The sequence below is a fragment of the Lissotriton helveticus genome, chromosome 4_1, assembly GCF_964261635.1.
Source record: "Lissotriton helveticus chromosome 4_1, aLisHel1.1, whole genome shotgun sequence".
In the NCBI taxonomy this organism is placed as follows: domain Eukaryota; kingdom Metazoa; phylum Chordata; class Amphibia; order Caudata; family Salamandridae; genus Lissotriton; species Lissotriton helveticus.
Window position 1 is genome coordinate 1,135,468,040 of NC_136063.1, and position 27,611 is coordinate 1,135,495,650.

The 27,611-nt window shown below is 46.2% G+C and overlaps 1 protein-coding gene across 1 annotated transcript in view; it reads left to right on the forward strand.

The window, feature by feature from the left end:
• Nucleotides 1-27,611, forward strand: part of NFX1 (nuclear transcription factor, X-box binding 1) — a 1,119,153-nt gene that overhangs the window by 481,183 nt on the left and 610,359 nt on the right. Inside the window, exon 8 of the mRNA XM_078687738.1 lies at nt 19,695-19,794. Coding sequence (XP_078543864.1) covers nt 19,695-19,794 — 100 coding nt within the window. The remainder of the gene's footprint in view (nt 1-19,694; nt 19,795-27,611) is intronic.

Here is a 27,611-nt window from a genome sequence, read left to right on the forward strand (position 1 = left end):
CAGACCTGGGTCCATTTGTTCGGGCACCCTCTTGCCACATAGATTGTTTTTTCTGTGATCATGCACCAGTCCATGTCCTTACTCCAGTCCGCTAGTCTGGGCGGCCCTTGGGGCTTCCATAGTCTTACTATATTACGCTTCGCCACTATCAATCCCAAGGTTACCCACAAGCGTTCTTTGGCGGTCAGGTCAGTCGGACCCCAGGCGTTCAGGAGAACCAATTTTATATTGCCAGCGATATTTTTGACCCAGTACGCACTCCATAAGCCCCACTATTCCCGCCCAATATCTCTGAATAATCGTACATTCCCAGAGCGTATGGTTAAATGTGCTCACTTGCCCACACCTTCTTGTACAAGCCTCGTCAGAGCTGTATCTCATTCGGACCAGGGCTGACCCGTATAGGTATGATCTGTGCAGGATCTTGAGCTGCACTATACGCACCGTAGAAGATATGGCCACCTCTCGGGGAGAAGCCACCGCCGCCAGCCAATCGTCATCGTCCAGCCCCGCCACATCATGGTCCCTTTTAGCTCGCAGTTGGTCGAGTGGGTCCGGCAAGTTGTTTCTCAGCTTTTTATAGATGAGCGATATAGCTTTTTCCGGCAGGTCCCCATCCAACACTCTGTCCTCCAGTGGAGAGTACTCAGGGAGTGGTTCTTCCTTAATGAGTATTGCGAGCAGGGCATGTCTTATCTGCAGGTATCGGAAGTGTTCAGAGCGAGCCATATCGTAAGCTTGTTGTAACTGACCAAACGAGACGTCTCCCGACCTCTACCGGTCGCCCACCCTGGAAATCCCGTTAAGGTCCCACCGGTCAAAGCCCTTCGATCGAATCAAGCGTCCTAGTTGGTCGCATTGCCAAAGCAGCGTGGCCTTCGAGATCTTGCCATCCCACCCCCGACTCTGCAAGGCAGTCTTCCATACTCGCACCGCATGCGCAGTGGGTCCTGTCAAGTTGGGGATCTGCGCTTCCGCATATAATGCTCCCTAGATACTCCTACCTGGCAGCAGCCACTAGTCAATCTGAAAGGCCGGGTCATCCTGAGGTCTGTACATACACTGATTGATAGCTGCAAGGTGAGATGCCCAGTAATAGTGCTTTGTCGGGCAACCCGATTCCCCCATCAGACCACCCCGAGTGAGCTTATGGAGAACTATACGCGGGGCCTGCCCTCACAGAGCAAGTCTCTCAGGAGACCGTCGATCTCTTTAAAATATAGAGGACTGACATAGTTCGGGCGTTTTGTAAGGCATACAGAAAGCGGGGAAGGGACATCATTTTAAAGAGGGCCGCATGACCTAGCAGGGAGAGAGGAAGCTATCTCCAGTGCTTAACTTCCATTTTAAGACGTGCCAGAGGCGGTAAGAGATTTAGTTCATAAAAACTGGTGGGATCTTTGGAGGCCCTTATCGCTAGGTATTTGGAACCGTCAACTGCCTCAACTAGTTGAAGTCCGCAAGGAAGTGGATCTAATCTCCCGCTAAGGATGTAAACCACTGACCAATTTATCCTGTAGCCAGCAAATTCTCAGAAGATTCGAAATATGTCAAGGACCACATTGAGGGAGGCAGCTGGCGAAGCCAAGTAAAGCAAGATATCAGCGTACAGGGAGATGCGATCCTCCCATCCTGGAGCCTATTTAAGGCCCCTTATAGCGGGATCTTTCCCGATCCACATTGCTAGTGGTTCAAGGGTCAGGGCAAAGAGGAGCAGAGACAATGGGCATCCATGCCTGGTCCCGCGGCTAAGCACAAAGGTGGAGGATATCCTGTTGTTGACCACTACCTGGCCCAGAGGTTTGTGGTAAAGGAGTCGAACCCAGCCGATAAATTCGGGCCCCAGTCCCAATTTGCGAAGCACGGCAAACATAAAGGGCCATTCAGTGGTATTGAAAGCTGCTCCAGCGTCCAATTAGACCACAACTGCATCTTCCTCTATCGTAGCCGCTCGGCCGAGCACCCCATTGAGTTGGCGCAGGTTGAGGGCGGTATTTCTTGCGGGCATGAACCCCCGACTGATCCAGATGGACCAGACGTGTAATGACTCTTAACAGTTGGGAGGCCAGGATTTTCGCCAGGATCTTGGCTTCCCCATTCAGCAGCGAGATTGGCCTATAAGAGAAGCATTTGTGCCTAGGTTTGCCCTCTTTATAGATAACGACTATGTTAGCGAGTCGCTGGTCTGCTGGCAGCGATCCCTGCTCTTTACTGGCCAAGAACACGTTTTTGCTGGAAGTGAGTTTAAAAAGGTGGGCCTTCCTTCTTGGTGAGCTGCTTGAGGTCCTCTAGCTACTCCTGTGCTTTGGCCTGTGGGCCTTCCTTAGGGTCTAACCCTGCTTCAGTGGGCTCCCCTGCTTGCTCTTGGTCCCTTGGACCTTGCTGGTTCCAACTTTGCTGCTTCTTCGTTCTCCACACCAGTTGCGGTTACTAAGGCTTTTAGGTGCTTCCGCCAAACACCAACCCCCTGGTCATTGACATCTGATGTGGAACAGTTCGTGCATGGCTCCTGGTCTTCCTCAGCGTCACCTGGTCCTCACAGCTGCCGCAACAAGGTCACCCTCCGCTCTCCTGAACTGTCCGACTTCAGTGGGCATTGCCCTTCCCTTCCTCCTGGTCACTCCTGAGTGGCATAGACTCTCCCCCCTCTGCTTCCTGGTTCATCACTGCCAGAATCCACCCTTGGGTTCCACCGGACTGCTTTACCTTCTCCAGAGGCACTTTTCTCCAAGTCTTCCATTGCCGTCTACGGAGGTTTCTGACGTCTTTTCACCCCTATGCACCTGGCTTCCCTGGTGTAGATAACCTAGTCTCTGGGGTATCTACTCGTGGGGTGGCTCTCCAACCTTCCATCCTCCAAGGGAGTATTTCGGGGTCCTCTGGGAAGGGTCCTTCTGCAAAACTGCAACTACAACTTCTCCATTGACTTCCATTGGGCACGCAGTTGTGTTCCCACTCCGCACCCAGCCTCTGTGGGGTTCCTGTGTACTTACCTTGGGTAGTTCCTTGTATCCCCGGCTCCTCTGGGTCTTCTGGTCAAAGTCCCTTCTTCCTTTGCAGCTCGCTTACCGCTTTCGTAATATATGGTTCGGTTTCCCCTGGAGACCACTATACTTTGTGTTACTTACCTTATTGCAATTGAAGTATTGTTGTGTATTGTGTTGAAATCTCCAGGTAGGAGAGCTACCAATGTGTTAGTGAGTTTTGTGTAATAAATAGAAGTATTTTATATAAACACTATGTGGTTCTTTTTCGTTTAACCTACACTACATGATTAAACTGGTAAAACAAGCTGCTTAACACTCCTTCAAGATAGGCCTGAAGGCTGCTCACTGCAGCTACCAATTTGAGAGCTTTCTATGATTATCAAAGACCACTAAGATCACCATAAGGGTTGCCTGGATTAGTGCAAGGTGTATCACTTCAATAAGTGTGCACCATATACCAATCGAGACTCCTACATGCAGTCTCTAAAACGTTTGCAGAGTGTTATTGAACTTAGAAGGAAAGCATGCCAGTGGAAGAGCGACTGTCCCAATTGGATGTACAGGACATTTATTAAGTTTTTGCGTTTAATCCCATTAATATTTGAATGTTAATTTTCAAACTAAAAATTAGAGCTTGTTACCTACTTTAAAGTTCTTTCACACGTTTTTTACTGGGCCTACTTTTGAGGAGCACCTAAGCATGTTAGCTGTAGTATGTAGATGACAAGCACTTAAAAGCATCTTAACCAATGTAATACAATTATTAGATGGCAGAGCTTCTCGGCCGAAACAAAAACGTATCTAGTACCGCTTATACTAAATATATCATGTAAAGGAGATTAACTTTTCTTCAAAAGAAACATGCTGCCAGGCGCCATCTTGCTTCTCCCCACGACACTAGGAGAGAAAGTTCCCTCGCAGAAATCTCCAAACCCTGCAGTCCATCTAAGATTCTAGTGAACGCAGATACCGTACCTAAAGATTTTTTTATTTTTTTTAAAGCTGATTTTTATCAGCATTTGGCACAAGTCTAAGGCACACTAAGACAACACTGGCGTAATGGAGCCACGCAAGGCTACAGTATGTCTCATACAATTCCAGCGTGAAAGTAGAATATTTGATTGCCCAGATCTGCAGTATAAACAGTAAATAATAGGACAATAACAATACACATCTTATATTAAAGTAAGACTGCAGCAGAATAAACAAAGCAGCACGTTGCCATGGTTGAAGATCTTCTCATGCACCACCCTTGAATAAGGTGGGGAAAAGGGAAGAGGGGTAAATAGGAGATGGATTAAGAAGCAGCTGGCGCAGTGAGAATTGTCGTGGAGGGGAGTAGGCTACACATGGCCAGAGCACCTCAGACACGTCTCCTGTGTCGCTCTGAATCCCACATATAGGAAGTAACTCACCCAGAGTCAATGTCCGCACAACTTTTGAACTATTCCCGCACGACGGTTCCTGCCCCAGTTCTCCAGATATGTTGGGAGTGTCAGTAACTCTTCTTCTGACAAGCTATATAACATGCTCTCCCAAAAACCCATATCATGATCAGCATGCTCATCTGTGCGTACTGCCGGCAGTTGCCGCTCCTCAGCCATGTCCCATTCTTGCATATCTGCCAGCCATTTTCAGCTTGTCGAAGCCATGGACTGCAGCCACTGGATGGTCTCCAGTCGCTTGGCTAGCATCAATCCCAGGAGTGTAAACCTATGATTCATCAGGGTCCCACGTTTAGGTGTCTGTAACACCCCAAGCAAGCAATGATGAATGGAGGACTCCGCCGGCACTCGTTTGATTGCTTGTAATGTCCTCAAGACGTCCCCCCAAAATTGGAAAAAGAAGCGTGGTAGTGAATTTTTGCCGGCTGAAGTTAGTTCTGTCTTCAAGCGCAACACACTATGCGCTTCGGTTTTTGATTTCACAAATCCTAAACCTCTATGTTGTTGCTATTGTTATTTGATCGTTCGAGATACACATCAAGATTCCAAAGGAAACTTTGCCTTTCATGCTCGGGTCAGTACCCTGCAGTATCCACTGGATCGTTTCTAGCCCTGAAGAAGCCTGTAAGGGTGAAATGCGTTGCCTGTTTTGCTTTGTTTACCTGCATGAATAAAAGGATTGATGATAATGTTTGAAAAATTAGCCTCTGTCATCGCGCTTTTGCTCTGTTACATGGATTTATCCTAGTACTATGATTTATATGTCTCTGCATATATGCCCATCTTTTCTTTGTGCTCCCCCAAAATTCTTGTAACTTGCTACAGTCCCACGTCATGTGGAGGAGGGACGCTGGGTCTGTCCCACATCAGGGGCAGGCAACTGAACAAGCTCTGTTGATTCTATGTAGAGGCTGGGGAGTTAAATAGACATGGTGTAAGTAGTAAAACTGTGTGAGTTTGAACCTGCGTTACTTGCTACTTCCCTAACCTGGGAAAACGCTTTCTTCTAGGCTCAGTCGGTGAGAGGCTCTGTCGGACCCTCCACTCACTTGTCCCGAACTACTGACATGTTGATATGCTGATCCCTTTTAAGAGCATTGTAAATATGTGAGATTAAGCCCCGAGGTGACCCAGGGTCCAGTATTATCTGTAATATCTGAGACTCCTCAGGCTCAGGGTGGGGCAATCTGTCCAGATCTCGTGAATCATTTGAGATACCTTGGCATATTGCAGGAATTGGCCTTGGTGAAGGGTAAACACATCCTGAGCCTTTGCCATCTTTAGGAACATGGCGTTAAGGTAGAGCTCCCCAGCGGTATTGCAATTTCCCATAAACCACTGCATAGGGACCATCACATATTGGATCTCACCAACAGTCTTCAGCCAACAAAGGATCAGAAATCTGGCATAGGGCCCCCCGTTTTAGTACTTGCTTTAGCTTATGGTTCCAGGCCGTTGCCCTCTGATGGACGATAAAGGGGTGATTGTCCGGAATACCCGCTCCCAGCATAAGGCACTGCTTGAGATCTGCTGTTGGTTCCCCATGTGCCTGGTAGATTCTTCTCCATGTTCTGGTCATCGGAACACCACTGAGTTGCATATTGTAAGAGACCCACAAAGTAGTATCCAGGTCCAGCAGTCTGAAGCCTCCCAGGTTAGTGTCTAGCTTCAAAATGTCGACTCTAACTCTGCAGCGCTTACCCGCCCACATGAGGACTACTTGGAGACTGTTAAATTTAATGAAAGTATACAGCTGGACTTCACACTTGGATTTTAAAGAACTTAGGGACATAGGGGCAAAAGAACCTTCTTGCTCAGTGCAACTCTACCCAACACCGACAGGGGCAGGTGGACCTAGAAACAAATGGAATCATCTAGGCCTCTGAGGACTGCCCATGTCGAGACTATGGTACAATTATAAGTGGTCCCAGTGTGAAACCATCAAAGGAAAGAAAAAGGGGAGACAACATTTTTTTCAATTGGAGAACAAACGTTAGAAGAAAATAATTAAGATTCAATGTTAACTAATCACATAGAATCAAGAAACAATCCATGGTTCATAATTTAATGTAGTCATAAATAGGTTCAACAATTTTACAAAGGACCATAAAACAACAGTGCCCCGGGAAGGGAAGGGGTGGTGCAAGGAATTGTGTGGGTTTTCGAAAGCATAAGGTGAAATAATACTAGTCAATAAGACCAAATTTTGACAAGAATTGCGATGCTTGTTGGCTTGTACATTCAGCCACGCTCAATACAATAATGTCATTCAACATTTGATACAAAAAGCCTCCAAAATTGACCATTTAAATCAATATAACAATATGGTTGGTTGGTGGGCAAGGTGGAAGATTGTCGACGTTTCAACCCCTCTGATTCTAGGAAACGGTGAAAACCTTAGGCTGGGGTCTTCATCAGGACAAACACGGTGGGGGCAGGGTACCGTGACTGACTTGTCATCACGGCTCTAGGACTTCATGGTGAGTTTTTGGGCCCGAGGCTCCAAGCGAGACAATGACAATAAAACAGGTTTTGATATATGGGTCTAAATCCCGGATAACATAAAAATGAAAGGCGCCGCCAGGGGCTGGTCGGCGTGAAGCAAAACAAAAACAATACAGAATTAATCCGCATCCAATGCAAGCATGTGCAAAGGGGTTGCCGCCTGAAGAGGTCAAGGCTCGCGTTCAAAAACGCGGATACCCTGCCCCCACCGTGTTTGTTCTGACGAAGACCCCAGCCTAAGGTTTTCACCATTTCCTAGAATCAGAGGGGTCGAAACGTCGACGATCTTCCACCTTGCCCACCAACCAACCATATTGTTATATTGATTTTAATGGTCACTTTTGGAGGCTTTTTGTATCAAATGTTGAATGACATTAATGTATTGAGCGTGGCTGAATGTACAAGCCAACAAGCATCGCAATTCTTGTCAAAATTTGGTCTCATTGACTAGTAGTATTTCACCTAATGCTCCCCAAAACCCACACAATTCCTTGCACCACCCCTTCCCTTCCCGGGGCACTGTTGTTTTTTGGTCCTTTGTAAAATTGTTGAACCTATATATGACTACATTAAATCATGAACCATGGATTGTTTCTTGATTCTATGTGATTAGTTAACATTGAATCTTAATTATTTTCTTTTAACGTGTGTTCTCCAATTGAAAAAAATGTTGTCTCCCCTTTTTCTTTCCTTTGATGGTTTCACACTGGGACCACTTATAATTGTACCACTTGCAACCCAGGACCCAGTGACTAGTTTGGGTCTACCCCACCTTTTCTGTACCACATGTCGAGACTATAGCGGGCCCCCGGGGTGTTCGCTATCTGAATCCCCAGATACCGAAAATGGTCCCTTTCCCATCGAGCTCAGTTACTGGGAGCGCAGCAAGTCATGCCCTCACTAGTGCGGCCACAGGAAACAGCACTGTCTTCTGCTTGTTGACCCGAAGGCCTGATGCCACCTCTAATTCGGACATGATCCTCAACAGTGCTCTCCCCGACTGCTCATGATGGGTGATATACACCAGCACATCGTCTGCATAAAGTGAGACTACATGGGTGACGCCGCCCACTTCAATACCCAACTCTGCCATGTTGTGGCGAAGCGAACTGCTTACCGCTTTCATAATATATGGTTCGGTCTCCCCTGGAGACTCCCCTGGAGACCACTATACTTTGTGTTACTTACCTTATTGCAATTAAAGTATTGTTGTGTATTGTGTTGAAATCTCCAGGTAGGAGAGCTACCAATGTGTTAGTGAGTTTTGTGTAATAAATAAAAGTATTTTCTATAAACACTGTGTGGTTCTTTTTCGTTTAACCTACACTACATGATTAAACTGGTAAAACAAGCTGCTTAACACTCCTTCAAGATAGGCCTGAAGGCTGCTCACTGCAGCTACCAATTTGAGAGCTTTCTATGATTATCAAAGACCACTAAGATCACCATAAGGCTTGCCTGGATTAGTGCAAGGTGCATCACTTCAATTATTGTGCTCCATATACCAAGCCAGACTCCTACATGCAGTCTCTAAAACGTTTGCAGAGTGTTATTGAACTTCGTAGGAAAACATGCCAATGGAAGAGCGACTGTCCCAATTGGATGTACAGGACATTTATTAAGTTTTTGCGTTTAATCCCATTAATATTTGAATGTTAATTTTCAAACTAAAAATTAGAGCTTGTTACCTTCTTTAAAGTTCATTCACACGTTTTTTCCTGGGCCTACTTTTGAGGAGCACCTAAGCATGTTAGCTGTAGAATGTAGATGACAAGCACTTAAAAGCATCTTAACCAATGTAATACAATTATTAGATGGCAGAGCTTCTCGGCCGAAACAAAAACGTATCTAGTACCGCTTATACTAAATATATCATGCAAAGGAGATGAACTTTTCTTTAAAAGAAACATGCTTCTAGGCGCCATCTTGCTTGTCCCCACGACACCAGGAGAGAAAGTTCCCTCGCAGATGCCACCTCGAATTCGGACATGATCCTCAACAGTGCTCTCCCCGACTGCTCATGATGGGTGATATACACCAGCACATCGTCTGCATAAAGTGAGACTACATGGGTGACGCCGCCCACTTCAATACCCAACTCTGCCATGTTGTGGCGAAGCGAACTGCCACCGTCTCCATCGCCAACGCAAAGAGGAGCAGCAACAAAGTGCAACGCTGCCCAGTAGCCCTCCCAGTAGGGAAGCTCTCCAACACCACAGGGCCAGTCCGAACCCGTGTACGGGATCAGTATAAAGAAGCTTTACCCTTGACTGAAAAACAGGCACAACCCCGATTCTCCTGAGTACTTCCTAGAGGTATTCCCTTATCAAGGGTGGCAAGCACTTTTTTGACGTCTAAGGCAATTAGTGCTGCCTTTATCTCGGTATCCGCAACCAAGTGTAACACATGGGACAATCTTGGTAAATTCAGTTAAGTCCCCCGTCCTGGCAGGAAGCTGTACTGGTCGTCGTACACTAAGTGGGTAACCATGCCCGCAGCCTAATAGTTAGGGCCTTCGAGTTTTTTTGCGTCCACTCCCAACATAGACAGGGGCCGATGAGAACTGGGTTCCGAGAGGTCTCTACCTGCCTTGGGGATCATGACTGTGCGTCATGCATGGACTGTGGTAACATCCCACATCCATGCGCCTCTTGTAATGTCCCTAACAATCGGGGAAGAAGTAAAGCAGAATACGCTTGATCATTTTCCACCGGGAGCCCATCGGGGCTTGGTGGCTTGCTGCGCGCCATCGGCCGGACTGCTTCCCCAGGGGCGACCTTAGGCATGTGCAAGCTGTGCACCTGCACAGGGCCACCAAATCCTAGGGGCCTCCATGCCAATATGTATCCTTAATCTAATAATCCTCTTGAGGATGGATACATATTTGCGTAGTGGCCACATGCTGGGATTTGGCAGCCTCCGGCTCTGTTCCACTTCCAAACAACCCCCCTTTTCACTGTCCTCCGCGCCTGCGTTCCTCCTAGTTCCTGAGCTCTGGGGGGCTCCGCCCTGCCCGGATCGCCTCGTCCTGGGCCCCTTACCTACGCTCCCTGCCCAGGGCTGCCATGAGCCTAGAGCCACCCCTGGCTTCCATCAGCTCCTCCATCGAGTGCTCCCTCTCTAGGCCTACCATCGGTTCGGCTGTGAGTCGAGGGAGTGGTAGGGGTCCAAAAACTTGCATCCCGTCGCCCCATAAACTGTCAAAAGGTGGAGATTAATTGCTGGCTGTGAGTCACCCTCGCGAAGCAACAACTGGTAATAATCCTGCCGAACCAATCTGTCCAACCTGTCTCAGGGATCCTCCCCTGTCCTCTGGACAGTCAACAGCAGCTTTCGCTGGTTCCCTGATGCAGAGGCATCGCGCTGAAGTATCGTCAGCTGCCGTTCCTCCTCCAGCGGTTGCACCTCAAGGCAGCATCTCTGGTGCTACTATTGGACGCCTCGTCAGGGGTAGTAAGCGCTATATACATGCAAGTACAATACAATACAATACAATACAGACCCCACCCCCACGTTACTGCCTTCAATCATTGCATCCCACTCTAATTCCCTGTGTGTCTTTGAGGAGCAATTGGAGTCAAAATAACTTGCTGTCACGGTCCTACGCTCTTCGCAATGGGCGTAGGAAGTGTGGGGGACGCGGGAGATATATCCCCCCCAGATTTTGTAGTGGGGGGGGGCACGGGGGACAAGGGTGGGTGGGGACAAGGGGACAAAAGAATTTCCCCTCTCCCTTCTGTCAGTTGCAGGGCCATTGGCACCTCAAAGCACTAGTGCTTTGAGGTGCCAATAAGTGCTTTGAGGTGCCAATGGCCCTGCGACTGACAGACGGGAGAGGGGAAATTCTTTTGTTAAAGCCTTTCACGTGCCGATGGCCCTTCCCTTTTGTTGTGCTGCAAACCTCCAGGAATTTTCTCACCTCGCCATGGCTGCTTGCACTCTGCACTTCTAGAACAAAGGAGGAGAGACAGTTTGTTAATTGCTTTCAGCATGCTGCACCTCCTCAGCCCTGACCCTACTTAGTTATTTTGATTGTTTTACACTGCGCAATTTAGCCGCTCCAAGGCTAATGTTTGGTGAAATATATATTTTGAGCAGTTGAACCTCGCCAGGGAACATGAAAAACAATTAGTATCAGACACCATCTGAGCCCCCTTCTGTCAGGTGTCAGATGTTTTGGTCTGTCCTAATATTTACGTAAATAACAATTTAGATATCACCATCTTGTCTGATTTCTTTTATAGCACCAATCAACCCAATCCAGGGTGTCGGAGCGCCTTACACCACAAATGCACATTGGCAATAAAGCATGTTTTAAAATCAATTTACTGTTTGTGTTACGTAAGACAGTGTTACAATTTGAGGAGTCACATGTCACATGAAAGGATCTCTGTATTTAAAGCAATAACCCACTTACCCATCCATATAAAATAAAGATCCGTCATCTGTGTGTCACATGATGTTCTTTGAGGGAGACACATTAACCCTCCATGCTACTTTGACAAAAATGGAACTAGACAAACCATCTGTCTCTCCAGCAAGTACATTAACCTCCAGAGTTATCTTACCATTATTATTCCCTCAGATTTACTGGGTACTTAAAGATCTATACAGCAGGCACCTTAACGTCATAAGATATTGTAGAATGCAGACTTTGCAAGCAACTAAGCAGAACAGATACCCTGCCACGTTTCTCCTTGGTGCCAATTTCTTTCTGGCAGAGTTTTAATAAATAAATGTGTAATCCGAGGCCTGGATCTTGCGCTGGGGTTGCAACACTTTTTAGGTACAACTCCGACGCAATATCTAATTTGTTAAATATTGTAATATGCTCAAATGTATTCATGACAGACCTGCTTAACATATATGAGGTCTTAAAATATGATGTCATTTTTTGTGATAGCACTTCCTGTGATGTTGTGAGTTGTGATGTCACATGCTGTAATGTCACTTACATACTGCCTAACTTGGTTAGTGCCCCACTTCTGTTTTTTAGGACTTGTATCCTGGTGGGAAAAGTACAATGGAGAATTGGTGTTGGTGGTTGTAGGAGGCTGGTTTAGTTTAGTATATAGTGTACGCTCAGGAGTGAAGCACCTTGCACTAATCCAGACAACCCTTATGGTGATTTTAGTGGCCTTTGATAACCACAGAAAGCTCTCAAAGTGGTAGCTGTATAGAACAACCTTCAGGCTTATCGTAAAGTAGTGTAAAGATTAGATGAAAAAGAACCACACAGTGTTTATAAAAATAGGTCTATTTATTATGCAACACAATCACGAACAAATTGGCATATCTCCTACCCAGAGATATCAATAATACACACAAGAATACTTCAAAATAATGAAGTCAGTAGCACAAATATACACTGGTCTCCAGGGGAAGACCAACCCATATACTAAAAGTGGAATATAAACTGCAAAGGAGAATGGGACTTGGACCAGAAGACTCAGAGGAGCTGGGAACACAAGGAACCACCCATGGTAAGTACCCAGGACCCCCCCGGAGGCTGTGTGCAGAGTGGAAACACAACCACATGCCCAATGGAAGTCAATGGAGAAGTCACAGTTGCAGTTTTAAAGAAGAAGAACCCATCCCAGAGGACTCAGAAGAAACCCTTTGGAAGTTGGGAGGTCGCAGACCCACCCCACCTGGAATCGGGTTACTTGCACTAGGAAAGCCAGATGCATAGGGTGAAGTGACGTCGCAACCTGCTGTAGACAACAATAGAATACTTTGAAAATTACTCTGGAGAAGCCTGTGAAGGAGTTCGGTGGAATCCAAGAGTAGGCTCTTCAAGAGGAGAACCTGCAAGCAGAGGGGACAGAGTCTATGCCACTCGGAAGTGACCAGGAGGCATGGAAGCACAATGCCCACCTATGCCTAGAGGTTTAGGAGTGAAGACAGTTACCTTGTCCCTGCAGCTGTGAGGGCCAGGCAATTCTGAAGAAGACCTGGAGCTGTGTCTGGCGGAAGCAGCAACAAGCCTTGGTAGTCGCAATTGGCGTAGAAAGCGAAAAGATGCAAACGTTAGGACCAGCAAGGTCCAAGGGACTCACCAACAGCAGGAGAATCAGAGCAGGCTCTGAGCAAGCAGGGGAGCCCACTGCAGCAAAGGAAGACCCTTGAGAGGACCCACAGGCTGAAGGCACAGGAGTCACAAGAGGACCTCAGGCAGCTCAGCAAAGATGGAGGCCCAGGTTGCAGAGGATGAAATGAGGATGCTGATCTTCAATGGATGAGGTACTGGAGGCTTGAGCTTCTTGTAGCCCGAAGATCTCTGGAATACAGAGCCAACAAGCATTGGCAATGGCAAGTAGACTGGGTAAACAGGGGTTCAGTCCCAGCGGCTCCAACAAGGGATAGTGTCTTCAAATTTGCAGAGAAGGCAGGCCAGGCCTCGAGGGAGCTGCAGAATCACCACCTGTGTTGCTGGGCCTTGGGAAGCCCGCAGAATGACAGGAGCAGCAGACCAGTCAGCTTTTTTGTGGTGCCTGCAGATGCAAGGGATGTCCTTGATGCCTACAGGCCTTCTGGAGAACCTGGATGAAGCACAGACACAGACGACTCAGAAGACTTGACAGCAAGGCCAGGAGCAGCAGGACTCTTCCTTGATGCAGTCTAGGTTCCAGTCAAAGCCCAACAAAGTTCAAGTGTCCAGACGGTCGAAGAGTGTCATCTTGGTTTCAGAGGTGATTCTTGTTCTACGATGAGCATGAGGAACCACCCACAGTGGAGAACTTCGGTACCCTATAGAAAGAATTAGAACTTCACCACAGTCCCTCCTAGAGGAGGTGCTGGACAGAGGGGATGATACTGTCCTTTGGCCTTTCTCCAGTTTCTCGCCAGAGCAGGAAACAAGGGTTCACGAACTGGCTCAAACTTGAGTATGCAAAGAGGGACTCAAGTATGCCCTTCATAACAGTCTGGATGCCTGGAAGGCGATCCCAACCGAGCCCAATACACTAAATCCTGTCTGGGAGGGGGGGTCACAATTCCTGTGACAGTAAAGCTATTGTTCTACCTTCCCCTGCTTAAGCTCAGCTCAGCGGTAGGAGGGCAGAATCATGTCTGTGGTTGGCAGCAGCACTAGCTTGCTGGCAGACCCTAAGAAACTGTTACGGGGAGTACATGGGGGTCCCCTAAGGAGCCCCCAGTACATGGGATCATACTTCTAGCACCAGACATTGCAGATTTGGAGCAGAGCATATGGCCTGTTTCAGGTCATCCAACGTCTTCTGACAGCTAACTGTCCACTGAACTTTCTTAGGCATTCTTTCTGTCGTACTCACTCAGGCCCAAGAAAGCTCTGACCTGAGTCTGAGTAGTGGGAGCAACCCAGTCCATGATGGTCTAAATTTTGCTCTCCAATGTTGGAAGTTGGCCTCCAACTACAAGGTGGCCTGAGTACACAACTTTGCTCTGCCCTATCCGGCACTTTGTGATCTTCATAGTGAGGCCTGCCTTCTGCAGGGCCTCGAGTAGCCTCAAGTACATTTTTGAGGTAGACCAGGTGATCCTCCCAGGTGGAGCTAAAACAGATATATCATCTAGATATGCTGCACTATAGATTTCAAGACCAGTTAAGACTTTATTCACCAGCCTCTGAAATGTGTCAGGTGCATTTTTCAAACCAAAAGGCATCACAATAAATTGATAATGCCCACTGGGGTTTGAAAATGCTGCTTTTGATTTGGCATCCGCATAAAGTCTGATTTGCCAATAACCAGCAGTGAGGTCAAATGTACTGAAACATTTGGCAGAGTCCAAAGTATCAATCACTTCATGCATAGGCATCAGTCCTAGTGACTGCATTGCGACCTCTATAGTCAACACTAAACCTAATCTCTCTCTTACCATCCTGGATATGAGCTTTTGGTACAATGGCTACAGGGCTAGCCTAAGGGCTATATGAAGGCTCAATGACCCCCTCCAACTCCAGCATCTTTTTGGATTATTTTCTGATGCAATCTCTGACATGGTCAGGCTGTCTATAAATGGTGCTCTTCAGAGGTAGACTGTCACCTGTGTCCTCTTCATGTCTACACCAGGTGGTTTGACTGGGTGTCAGAGAAAGAGACCAGGAAACTGATTGAGAACATGTCTGTAATCAGCTTGCTGTTGATCAGTGAGTCTGTCTGCCAAGACTACTCCTTCAACTGATCCATCAACAGGGTCCTGAGAGAGAAGATCAGGGAGAGGGTCACTCTCTTCCTCCTGACCCTCATCAGAGGTCACAAGCATCCTCATGTCAGCCCGATCAATAAACGTTTTCAGGTGATTCACATGATGCACCCTATGGGGACTTCTTGGAGTACCTAGGTCAACTAAGTAGGTGACCTCACCTTTCTTTTCCAGTATAGTGTGGGGGGCACTCCACTTGTCTTTAAAAGCTGCATTTTCTCCATTTACAGTCAAGAGTGTGTCTCTACCTTTGTTAGCAAAGGAGAGCCAAAGGATAGCTGCCCTCTGCCCCTGAGGAATCTTCTGAACTTTGCAGGCCCTCTCTAAGCCGTAACCCACTTATGGATGTCATCACCCTCCTGGTAAGGAGGGACTATCCTGCACCAGTTCCAAGTGACAAAGGGATCTTCCCTAACTCTAGGTTCACTAGTCCTGCCACCATGGGATTATAATACTAAATTCTTCCTAGCCCTCTGCACTTCTAGGGTGTCCTTATCTAGGTCTAACTCCTCCTTGATTCTGAGCTGGGATCGCTAACGTTTGAGCAGGTGGTATTTCCTTTCTAAAACTTTTCCCACTTCCTGCCAGAGATGGAAGTCCCTATTGAAGTGGCAGAGGAGGCTGAATTAACTGAGGAGGACCGGGACTTCCCCTGAACATTGTGTACTCTCCCAGGAGGAATAACGAGGGTCATACCTCTAGGGCCTCCCTCTGTGTCACTAGAACTATTCCCTAGGGGACTAGAGTTCTCCGGTAAGGGGCCTCCAGACTCCTCCTGGATATGCTCAGAAGCAGGGTTTGGCTCATCTTCAGGAGCATCCCATCCATATCCAAGTTACCCTGCCCATCTGACCTTTTTTCTTGGTAGTAATAACTGTTCCCCAAAGACGACTTCACTGTTAATACCCAACTCTCCAAATGTCTCTTGTAAATAAATCACCATAGTCTTGAGCAAGGCCTCCACACCTTCAATTATTCTATCAATTAAATGCTCAATACGTTGGCTAGAAAAATCCTAGCATGAAGCATAGTTGCTAGTTTGGTCATTTTTATAGTTTTTGTGAGCCTCTCATATAACAAAGTTGTTGTGCTTTACTGTATCCCACTCACTTCTCATTTGTGACCTTCCACCCACTGTATTCATATGTAAGCTTCACACACAAACATTGTTTCTGGTGTTCATCACTAACACCTCATATCTGAGCTTTGCCACACAATTCATTCTGCATATCTAACTATATCTTTCTTCTGTGAGAATCTCATTTGTGTCCCTCACAGCAGGCTGTTTTACATTGGAAAGCATCTCTCTTCCACACAAACACTGTAAATCTCATTTTTGTGACATCCCACACAAGGATAATTCGTATTGCAAATTTATCTTATAGGGTGTCTTATATTCCTATGCAAGATAATGTGGTTTGAGTGCACTCTACACTTATGTCATCCATCTGCAATAGCGCTTCTCATAGATTAGACAACAAATGTTTTTGTTTTGCGTTGTATACTTTGCGAAGCATTGAGGGTTTCTCCACCCTCCAGAATGCAGGTGATAAACTTAGTGTTTGAGAAACTATTCTCGCTTTCCTTCTAGTGCCCTGCTAAACCTGGGACTTCCAGAAAGGATCCGACTGACTTCAATACTCAAACAGACACACAGAATCCTACACCATACTGTTAGACCTGTCAGCCTTAGGATGGACTTCCCCCAAACTTTTTTGCCTGCTTACCTCCTCTTTTTGTGATAAATTTTGTTGGCCTTAGGACTCTGAGGAGTTTACCTCTGCTCACCAGTGCTAAAGTGCATGTGCTTCTCCCTTAAAAATGTGAGCATTGGTGTATACATAATTGGCCTTTTATATTTATTTGTAAATACCTTGTACAGCAGTACACCATATAACCAGGGCCTGTAAATTAAATGCTACTAGTGGGTCTGCAGTACTGATTGTGTCACCCACACAAGTAGCCCTTTAAACATGTCTCAGGCCTGCCACTGCAGAGCCTGTGTGTGTAGTTTTACTGCCAGGTTGACTTCGTATTAAAATCCCCTTGCCAAGCCTTGAACTTCCTTTTTTTTTTTTACACATACGTCACCCCTAAGGTTATGTAGCCCATGGAAAAGGGTGCTATGCTGCTAAAATGTAGGACATGTACTTTTATGTTTTGCATGTCCTTGTAGTGAAAAACATCTACATTCATTTTTCACTAATGTGAGGCCTATTCTTCTCATAGATTGACATTGGGAATCCCTTAATACACTCTTTTAAGGTGTAATTCTTGGTTAGAAAGGAGTAGAAGAGGCATGTTTTATAACTTTGGAATGGCAATGATAAATCCTTTTTACTGTTAAGGATGGGTTGCACATTACTATTTAAGATATGCCACTTTTAGAAAGTAGACATTTATCTGCTCTTACAGCTCTGTGTGCATGCAGCCTGCCTCCAGTACACTTCAATATTAGTCCAATTGCATTTTGAGAATAGGAATGTCGTGAAGAGCACTCAGTTTATTTTTCCTTTTTTCCGTCCCACCTTTGTTTGCTTGGTGCATGACGGTGTAAGATTCAAAAACATGTTTTTTCACATTTGGTTTAATTACTTTATGAATGTAAATAACAATTAAAGCATATTTGCAAACTGTGACGACATGCCTGCCATTATCAATGTTAAACTACAAAACTATATGATTGTATTCTTTTAACAGAGCGTACAGCTCTGAGGCAATGGCCGATTTGTAAAAGGTCACTGGAAAGTCCAAAAGATTGTCCCTGTCCCCCCCAGAATTTTAGTGTCTCCTATGCCCCTGCTCTTCGCAAAACAGCGCGATCGCCTCTGGGTGTGAAGGGTCTGTCACCACCCGTCTCCTACTCCAACAGCAGTGGCGCATGATCAGGAAGAAATATACCAATATCTGCATTTGCACTGTTTCAGTGGCAGTATCCTCTGTTGCTCAGAATCTGTCGAAGCGATATATGTGGTGTGTGTTGGGACATAACATGTGTATTCCCTAATGCCAGGGTGCGTTGTGCGCCAGACATCTCGGCAGCTTATCCGGGCCATCGCTTCGCTCCGTGCAACTGCCATATTAGGCGTTGCGCCGTGTTTTGAGGGATGTAAATCCCAGCTACCATCCAAGACGCAGTTGAAATCTCCTGCTCTCGGTAGGGGGTTCCAAGATAAGGGAGGAGCACTCGCTCCAGGTCTAAATAGAATGTCCCATTATCAGAGTTTGCCGCATGTACATTCAGCAGATACACTTCACGTCCGTCGTGCAGGCCACACACTAGAAGGTATCTACCGCCCACATCAGCCTGAAAGCACCGCAACTGGAAAGGGACCTGAGGTACAATCCATATGGAGACTCCACGAGCATAGTTAGAGTAGGTAGCGGAGTAAAACTGCCCCCTCCATTTCCGCTGCACCTTCTGGGCTTCACTCTCCACTAGGTGTGTTTCTTGCAGCAGGGCAATCTGTATACTGTGTCGCCTGGGGTATGGGTGAACCCTGTACCGCTTAATATAGGAGTTTAGTCCCTGCACAGTCCAGGTCACCACCCTAAAGCGTGTAGCTTTATTATGAAGTAACCTACTGTACCCCGCGCACTCCACCCCGCTCCATCATCCATCACTTCACAGCTGCAACAGAAGAAAACACCAAACAAAAACAGCCTCTGCCTCCCACGGGCGTAAACACTCCAGAACAACACGTCTCCCAATCATCATAATCCTGCAACACCCAGCCCAAAAATATCGACTTCAGCAAAAAACCTCATGGTGCAACTGCTCTCACTCTTTTGTCATCTCACAACATTAGTAATATCTGTCTATCCCGATCCACACACCCTTGCAACACCAGTCACACCCACTGAACCTTAAGTTCAATGCCACATGAACATATATTCAAAGCTAGTGTAAATCACTGGGCCGAAGAACAGGAATATCGTCTCATATTATGGAGGTAATAGCAGGCATGCACCAGTGGGTATTCTGCATGCTCGAAATAGTGATGCGCAAATGGGGAGGCTGTGATCCAATAAGGAGTTCAAAATTCGGGCTAAGCACAGGTATAGGCAGTGAGAGCGTGCCAGAAGAGACCTGTCAACCTCTTCTGCCAATTAAAAACAAATAAGATGGTAATAGGTGTGTGTAATGCACAAGGAAGAAGTGGAAATATACCTTTGGTGTGTGCAAGCTGGGAAGAAGCAGAGCGCGGGAAAGACATCATGGGGTGTTCACCGGAGAGGATGCAGCTCTGTATTAATAAATTACTTCTTTCCGCTCTATATCTGTATATTATTATATACATCCTGTCTGCATGGTTTTAGTATGTTTTTCATACGAGAGGGGCTAGTAAATGTGTGAGCTGTCAAGCAAAATTGTTGCTGCACTACTTGGACAGAATGATGTGTTATTAGATTCCCACACAATTCTAAGAGACTGCATGCAAATCTTAATAATGTCGAATTTAACCCATCCTGCAATATAGCTAAGGCTGTGTTTGGATGTGAAAAGTCTGTATGCTTTATGTGAAAAAGAATCTTATGTTTAGTGTTTTTTTGTATTTTTTTTCTCATTTAGCTTGCTATTGTGGGGGCAGTTCTAGAGATGTGCCCTGCGGGACAGATAAAGATAACTATGATGGATTTGGAAACTTCTCCTGCCAGAAGCACTGTGGCAAGTAAGGACCATTAAGCTAAGCGTATTGACTTTTAGAGTTCTCTTTAGTACATCTCCTATATGTTTAAATAGTTAATCTAATATTAAGTTATGTACTTCTAATTGTTGAAAATACTTTCACTTTGGTGCTCTTAGAATTTAGAACACATATGTTAGTACCCAAACTTGCTCAACCAAGGTCTGGCACCCATTTACTCTCTGCTGCATCTCTGTACTGTCTTTACCTACAGTATACACAGAATGTTCTCTCATTCTGCATTTGACAAGGTCCCAACGGCATTGCACCAATATAGAACAGACCCTTCTCCTCTTTCAACCATTTGCAGTACAGAAAGAGACAGATATTCAATGTATAAAATAGAAACATATGACAAGACCCTCGCCCCCCCACCCCCACACAACACCGTCCGTTGAAGCAGCATAACAGTATGAACCAGGTTCAGAAAGAATGAAGCTTCTTGTATCATGAATGGTGCCACAAATTAATGGTTGTTGTTTTAAGATTCCGACCGATTTAAAAAAAAAAGTAATAATAATAATTTTAGGTGGAATTAATTTTTCCTATAATCTCAAATCCAAAAGAATGAAGCAGTACGAAGATAGCCCAATCACTTGAAAGTAGTATTATTTGCATGTCTTCAAGTTTGGTAAGAGTTACAGACGCAAGTTATGAGATATGCAAGTCTTGCAAAATGTGAATGTACATTGACGGCAGCTTACATTATGCTTTTTGAAGAAAAATACGCAGGCTTGAGTTGCCTCTCTTTCTGGACTACCACATTAACCAGATTGCTACAGTCAAACTCGATACCTTTAATGCTTGGCTCATGGAGTAGGGCCAGAGGGAGATCACGAAGAGCATAATTTTGGATTGCAGTTAGTATGCCTCTGATCCAAACATTGTTGTGTTGAGATTGTTTTTCGCGGAATTCTTGTATATTGGTGATAGTTGTATGGACTACTTGAAGTGCCTAATGCTTGAAAGCTTTTTTGGTAGATGATATTTTGATAGGGGTCTACTCTATTTTCAAGAGAAAATATTTTTATGTGGTATTTGAGGGAAACAACCTTAACAACGCAACTTTTACAACGCACTACCATTGCAACGAAATTTTTACTACGCAAAAACCATTACAACGCATGTATTTACAACGCATGTTTTTACAACGCAGGTACCTTTACAACGCATACCATTACAACGTAAGTATTGGTAAGTATATAATTATATTTAAAATGATATGTGTTTGGTTTTTTTTTAGGGGTATTTTTATAATTATATTTAAAATGTTATATGTTTGGTTTTTTTAGGGGTATTTTTAGAGTTCAGGGTCAGTTTTCAGTTTTTGGGTAAAGGGGTATTTTTAGGGTTCAGGGTCAGTTTTCAGTTTTTGGGTAAAGGGGTATTTTTAGGGTTCAGGGTCAGTTTTGGGTTTTGGGTTAAGGGGTATTTTTAGGGTTCAGGGTCAGTTTTCAGTTTTTGGGTAAAGGGGCATTTTTAGGGTACAGGGTCAGTTTTCAGTTTTTGGGTAAAGGGGTATTTTTAGGGTTCAGGGTCAGTTTTCAGTTTTTGGGTAAAGGGGTATTTTTAGGGTTCAGGGTCAGTTTTGGGTTTTTGGGTAAAGGGGTATTTTTAGGGTTCAGGGTCAGTTTTGGGTTTTTGGGGTACAGGGGTATTTTTAGGGTTCAGGGTCAGTTTTGGGTTTTTGGGGTACAGGGGTATTTTTAGAGTTCAGGGTCAATTTTGGGTTTTTGGGGTACATGGATACAGGGTAAAAAAAAAAAAAAATTAAATTTAAATTAAATAATTAAATAAATTAAATTTAAATAAAATCAATTAAATGAAATGAAATTAAATGAAATTAAATGAAATGAAAGTAAATTAAATTACATTAAATTAAATTAAATAATATTAATTTTAATTAATTTAAATTAAAAAAATTAATATATATTAAATTTAATTAAATAATATATTTAATTAATATAATTTAATATAAGTAAATTAAATTAAATTACATTAAATTAAATTACATTAAATTAAATTAAATAATATTAATTTTAATTAATTTAAATAAAAAAAATTAATATATATTAAATTAAATAATATATTTAATTAATATAATTAATTTAAATTAAATGAAATTAAATTAAATTACATTAAATTAAATTAAATAATATTAATTTTAATTAATTTAAATTAAAAAAAATTAATATATACTTACCAATAATTACGTTGTAATGGTATGCGTTGTAAAGGTACCTGCGTTGTAAAAACATGCGTTGTAAATACATGCGTTGTAATGGTTTTTGCGTTGTAAAAATTTCGTTGTAATGGTATGCGTTGTAAAAGTATGAGTTGTAACGTCATACATCCGGTATTTGATATTAGGGGTAAGTTTAGCTTTGCAGGAAATTATTTTTATTTTAATGGCGATAAGCAACTGTTTTGGAGCATCTGCATTGGTAACAGGAGGCTATTCTTCTCTAATAGTAGAGACTCCTTGCCACAGATTCCTAACCGCAGAATATACCCCAGGCATCAGACTGGATCCAGAAAATCTTGAGCAGTGACCCTGCATGCCCATAGGTGGCTATAATCTGCTCCGCGTCACCGCTGGATGGGTTTTGTGCAGTGCATATATAGGTGCCACCTCAGCGCGTTGATATCTGTTCATCAGCGCATATCCAGAAGGGCTGCCATGGTCATTTTTTTCCACCCTCAGAGGAACCGTCATCTACAGATCCCCCGGACCCCGACCACAGTTCAGCGACTCCATCGCCGCCTTTGTCAGCACACTTGCTCTCGCCTCCACGGACTACATCCTTCTCGGGGACCTGAACTTCCACCTTAAGAACAACAGTGACACCAACTCCACCACCCTGATCGACAACCTAGCCAACCTCTGACTCAGACAACTCGTCACAACACCCACCCACTCTGCCGGTCACACACTTGACCCCATCTTCTCCTCAAGCCCCCACGTCTCCTTCAACCACACCACGAACTCCACTGGACCGACCATTGCTGCATCCACTTCACCTTCAAGAAACCCACCACGCACCACCGCACCCAACAGATGCCTCGCTGCTGCTGGAGCAAAGTCACTGAAAACCAGCTAACCACCACCCTCTCCCAGAGCCCACCCGCTGACCCCACTGACCCAGACATTGCCGCCCGCAACCTCAGACAGTGGATCAACGACTGCGCCAACACCCTCGCCCCGATCAAGAAACCCTCCCAACAGTCACACCAACAAGAAAACCAGCTGGTTCACTGAAGACCTCTGGGCCTCCAATCAAACCTGCTGAAAGCTGGAGAAGATCTGGCTCCATGAACGAACATCGGACAGCCACGCAGCCCACAAGAATGCCACCCGCTTACACCATCACCTCATCAGATCCGCCAAAAGGGCCTCCTTCAAAAACCGCCTAGACAACAACGCGCACAACAGCAAAGAGCTCTTCAACATCGTGAAGGAACTCTCCAACACCAATGACGTCCCACCCTCGCAAGACCTGTACGACGCGCTGGCCACCTTCTTCCACCGCAAGATCGCGGACATCCACGACAGCTTCAACGCCACGACCGCCCCAACAACCACTGAGACCCCCGCCCCCATGACCACGATCCTCCTGCTCTCCTGGACCAACATCATCAACGACGACGACACCATCAAGATCATGAACACCATCCACTCCTGATGTCCATCAGACCCATGCACACACCACATCTTCAACAAAGCCAGCACATCCATCACACCCCATCTCCGGAAAGTCATAAACACCTCCTTTGAGACAGAAACCCTCCCGGAGAGCTGGAAGCACGCCGGGATCAATGCCTTACTCAAGAAACCCAAGGCGGACCTCAAGTACTTCCGGATCATCTCCCTTCTCCCGTTCCCGGCAAAGGTCATTGAGAAGACCTTCAACGAACAACTGACCCGCTACCTCGAGGAGAACAACATCCTGGACCCTTCCCAGTCTGGGTTCCGCAGCAACCACAGTACTGAGACTGCCCTCATTGCCGCCACCGATGACATCAAGTCCCTGCTGGACAACGGAGAAACGGTGGCCCTCATTCTCCTGGACCTGTCAGCCACCTTCGACACGGTCTGTCACCACACACTACGAACACGCCTCCACAACTCCGGTATCCAAGAGAAGGCCCTGGACTGGACCACCTCCTTCCTCTCCGACAGAACGTCCGCCTTCCCACCTTCCACTCCGAAGCCACTGAGATCATCTGCGGCGTACCCCAGGGCTCATCCCTCAGCCCAACTCGGTTTAACATCTACATGGCACCGCTCACCCACATCGCCCGTCGGTACGACCTCAACATCATCTCCTACACCGATGACACCCAGCTGATCCTCTCCCTCACTAAGGACCCCCACACCTCCAAAACCAACCGTCACGAAGTAATGAAGGCCATCGCTGAATGGATGAGGAACAGCCGACTGAAGCTAAACTCGGACAAGACGGAGGTCCTCATCCTCGGATCCTCCCCTTCGGCCTGGGACGACTCCTGGTGGCCGACCGCACTGGGAACCGCTCCAACACCCACCGACCACGCACACAACCTAGGGGTCATCCTTGACTCCACCCTCTCCATGACTAAACAGGTCAACGCCGTCTCCTCCTCCTGCTTCAACACCCTCCGCATGCTCCTCAGGATTTACAAATGGATCCCCACTGAAACAAGAAGAATGGTCACCCAGGCCCTCGTCAGCAACAGGTTGGACTACAGAAACGTCCTCTACGCAGGAGCCTCGGCCAAACTCCTGAGACGGCTCCATCGCATCCAGAGCGCCTCTGCACGCCTGATCCTCGACATCCCTCGCTGCAGCCACATCACAACAAGAGGATAACCTTCAAGCTCCTCACCCACGCACAGGAGGCACTCCACAACACCGGACCAACGTACCTCAACAGACGACTCAGCTTCTACACCCCCACCCACCAGCTCCGCTCAGCCGACCTTGCCCTCCCCACAGTCCCCCGCTTCCGAAGAGCGACCTCCGGCAGCAGATCGTTCTCCCACCTCGCCGCCAAGATCTGGAATACCCTCCCCATCCACCTACGGCAGACCCAAGACCTGCTGACCTTCAGAAAACTCCTCAAGACCTGGCTTTTCGAGCAGTAGCTGCATTCCCCACCCCAGCGCCTTGAGACCCTCACGGGTGAGTGGTGCGCTTTACAAATGGTATGATTGATTGATTGATTAGGTCTTTTTAGGCCTGTCTTCTGTGGTACCCTTTCATTATCGCATACGTTAGATGCGCTATGTGTTTAACATAGGCAGTGACCCTTTAGATGCGCTCTGTATTTAACATGAGCAGTGAGCTTTATGCCTTCTTTTTATGTGATCAAGGGTGTTTAACATTTTACTAGCATCTCTTGGATGCTTTTTGCTTTCAGTTGCATGTTGGCCTTCAGTGGCCGTATGTCACAGGTTGCTGTGTCCTCTGCTTGTGGCTTTCAGCCGGTAGTTCAGCTCAGTAACATCATTACGATCCGGGACTCTATTCATGGGTACGGTTCGTTGCTGCATTCTTTTTCACCCGGCTTTTGCCCTAAGAGGTGTCCCCCGTTGTTCGGGGTATACATACTCCATGTGGGGTACTTGTACGCTATTATATAGCCTTGCTTATCTCACCTGGGCCTGGAGATCATGTGGGCTCCATGCACCGATTGAAGGTCTGTTGTACGGTGTTCTATGCTTTCCTTGGTGAGATCTGCTTTTACCATGGTTATCCACCTCTTTTGGATGTTTCATACTCTCCTCTTTGCAAACGGCTTCTACCTGCCCATAATGTGCTAGGTATGGTCCGGCTTATACTTTATGTCCACTTACCAGTTACCTTGTTTTCCCCTTCCTACGTCACCACCTCTTGTCGTGGTTGCGTTGTTTGGACCAATATCTCCATATGTGGGGGGAGCCTCCGAAGGTGGTTGCAAGCTGCCATAGGTTCCTCTTTGCTTCCGCTTCCTGGAGTAGTTTTCCAATTGTCATATGCTCCCTTTTTGGAGTTCGACGCTGTCCGTGTCTATTGGAGTGTTGGTCTTGGATCTGAGACTCTTTCCAACGTTCGTTGACTTGGTGCTTTTGGACTCTCCCTTCGGATTTGCCTACTCTTGTTAAAGCTAGGCTTGTAGGACAGTTCTTCTGATGACCATGGTCCTTGATTACTGACTAAGAGTCTATATTGTGGTTGTACCTTCCTTTGGCTTCATGCTGCCCAGTCGGGCGCTCTTCTGTTCCTGTGTAAGCCACTTCACGGTCTCTATTGCCGTTTGCCTGTGTAGGCCACTTTACGGTCTCTATTGCCGTTTTCCGGCGGCATTTCCTACTTGCTACAGCGGGTTGGGGGTTGATGCTATTGCTCCTCTTTACCCTTGTGGGGTCGGGTGTGCGCTTGGCATGCTTCTTGTCCTGCTGGCTGTTTCCAATGCATTGCTCAGGTTCTGGCTTGCCTTTGGGCTCCTGCTACTGGCACTTTTGGCTTCCTTTGGAACCTAGTCTGTTAGGCGCTGGTTGCTTCTCTTCAAGTTCGTTACAAGCTTGGGTTAATGCACTTTTCGTGCACCATTTAGCGGAGAGTATCCTTCTCTCTCTGTCTCTCTCTCTCTCTCTCTCTCTTCTGGGATTCATATCATTCTACCTGTCATTTCTATACTGGTATGGTGTGGCGCCAATCTGGCATGTTGTCAGATATCTTCTATCCTGTGACTTCTGCTCTTTGAGCTGCTGGGGTTGCTGTCGGACTGTTCTGCCGCAGCTTTCCCCCTTTTATCCGTCACCCTGTTGCCGGATCACATGCCTGGCGCTTTCTGTTGTCCTATCGCAGACCCGACTCCCTTTTAGGGTATGGCTATGGTATCTATTCTAAGTTAAGGAATCTGCGGCTAGATGTCTCTATCAGATGTACAAGTTACTTACCTTCGGTAATAATGTATCTGGTAGAGACGTTGTCTAGCCGCAGATTCCATAACGCCCAACCATCCTCCCCATTCTGTGAGGACCTTTTCTGGTGGTGTTCTCCACTGGCCTCTTCAGTTGCCATTGGGTTTTATTTTCAGGGGGTTCAGTTTGTGGGTGCATTCATATACAGGTAACCTCTGCTGAGGGACTTCTTTCTGTTATATGGTACTTTTGATTCACAAGAAGGTTTGTTTTCCCTTCAGTCTGCTCTACTGCCTCGGGGTCCTGCTCTTCTCGTGGTCATCCTCTTTGAGGGTCGGTTGTGCTCTGTTTCCTACCTCTGTTTTAGAGAGGAAAAGCCAGTCTTTTCTTTCTTTCCTACAGTGGACTGTTGTTCTTTCTTTGCTCCGTTCTTACTGGACGACACAGTTCCACATGGCACTATCAGTCTATTTCTGTCTGTTGTAATGTTCTGCCCTTGTTGCACTCGGGAGGGAACCTCTTCTTGGCCTGCGGGGCTCTTTCTTACAGCCTCCACTTATATGTGTAGGCGGTGTCTATTCTGTCTTTAGGATGGTGTCTTCCACATCCCCCCTTCTTTATTTACGGAATTTTCATTTCTCGCATACTGTTCCCATACTTTTACAGTTTTTAGTTGATGGCTCCGCGTTGTGCCGCTGAAAAGTTTCTCTGAAGAAAACTGACGTCAGCGCGCCAGGAGGGACTTATTTGACGTTGCTGACGTCACGTACGAGAACGACATCAGGGCGGGGTCGTGTGGCGCGGTCCCCTGACTCGCAGAGGTGCTGCTGCAAAACATTTCCGGATCTAGTCTCATGCCTGGGGATATTCTAAGTTAAGGAGTCTGCGGCTAGACAACGTCTCTACCAGGTACATCG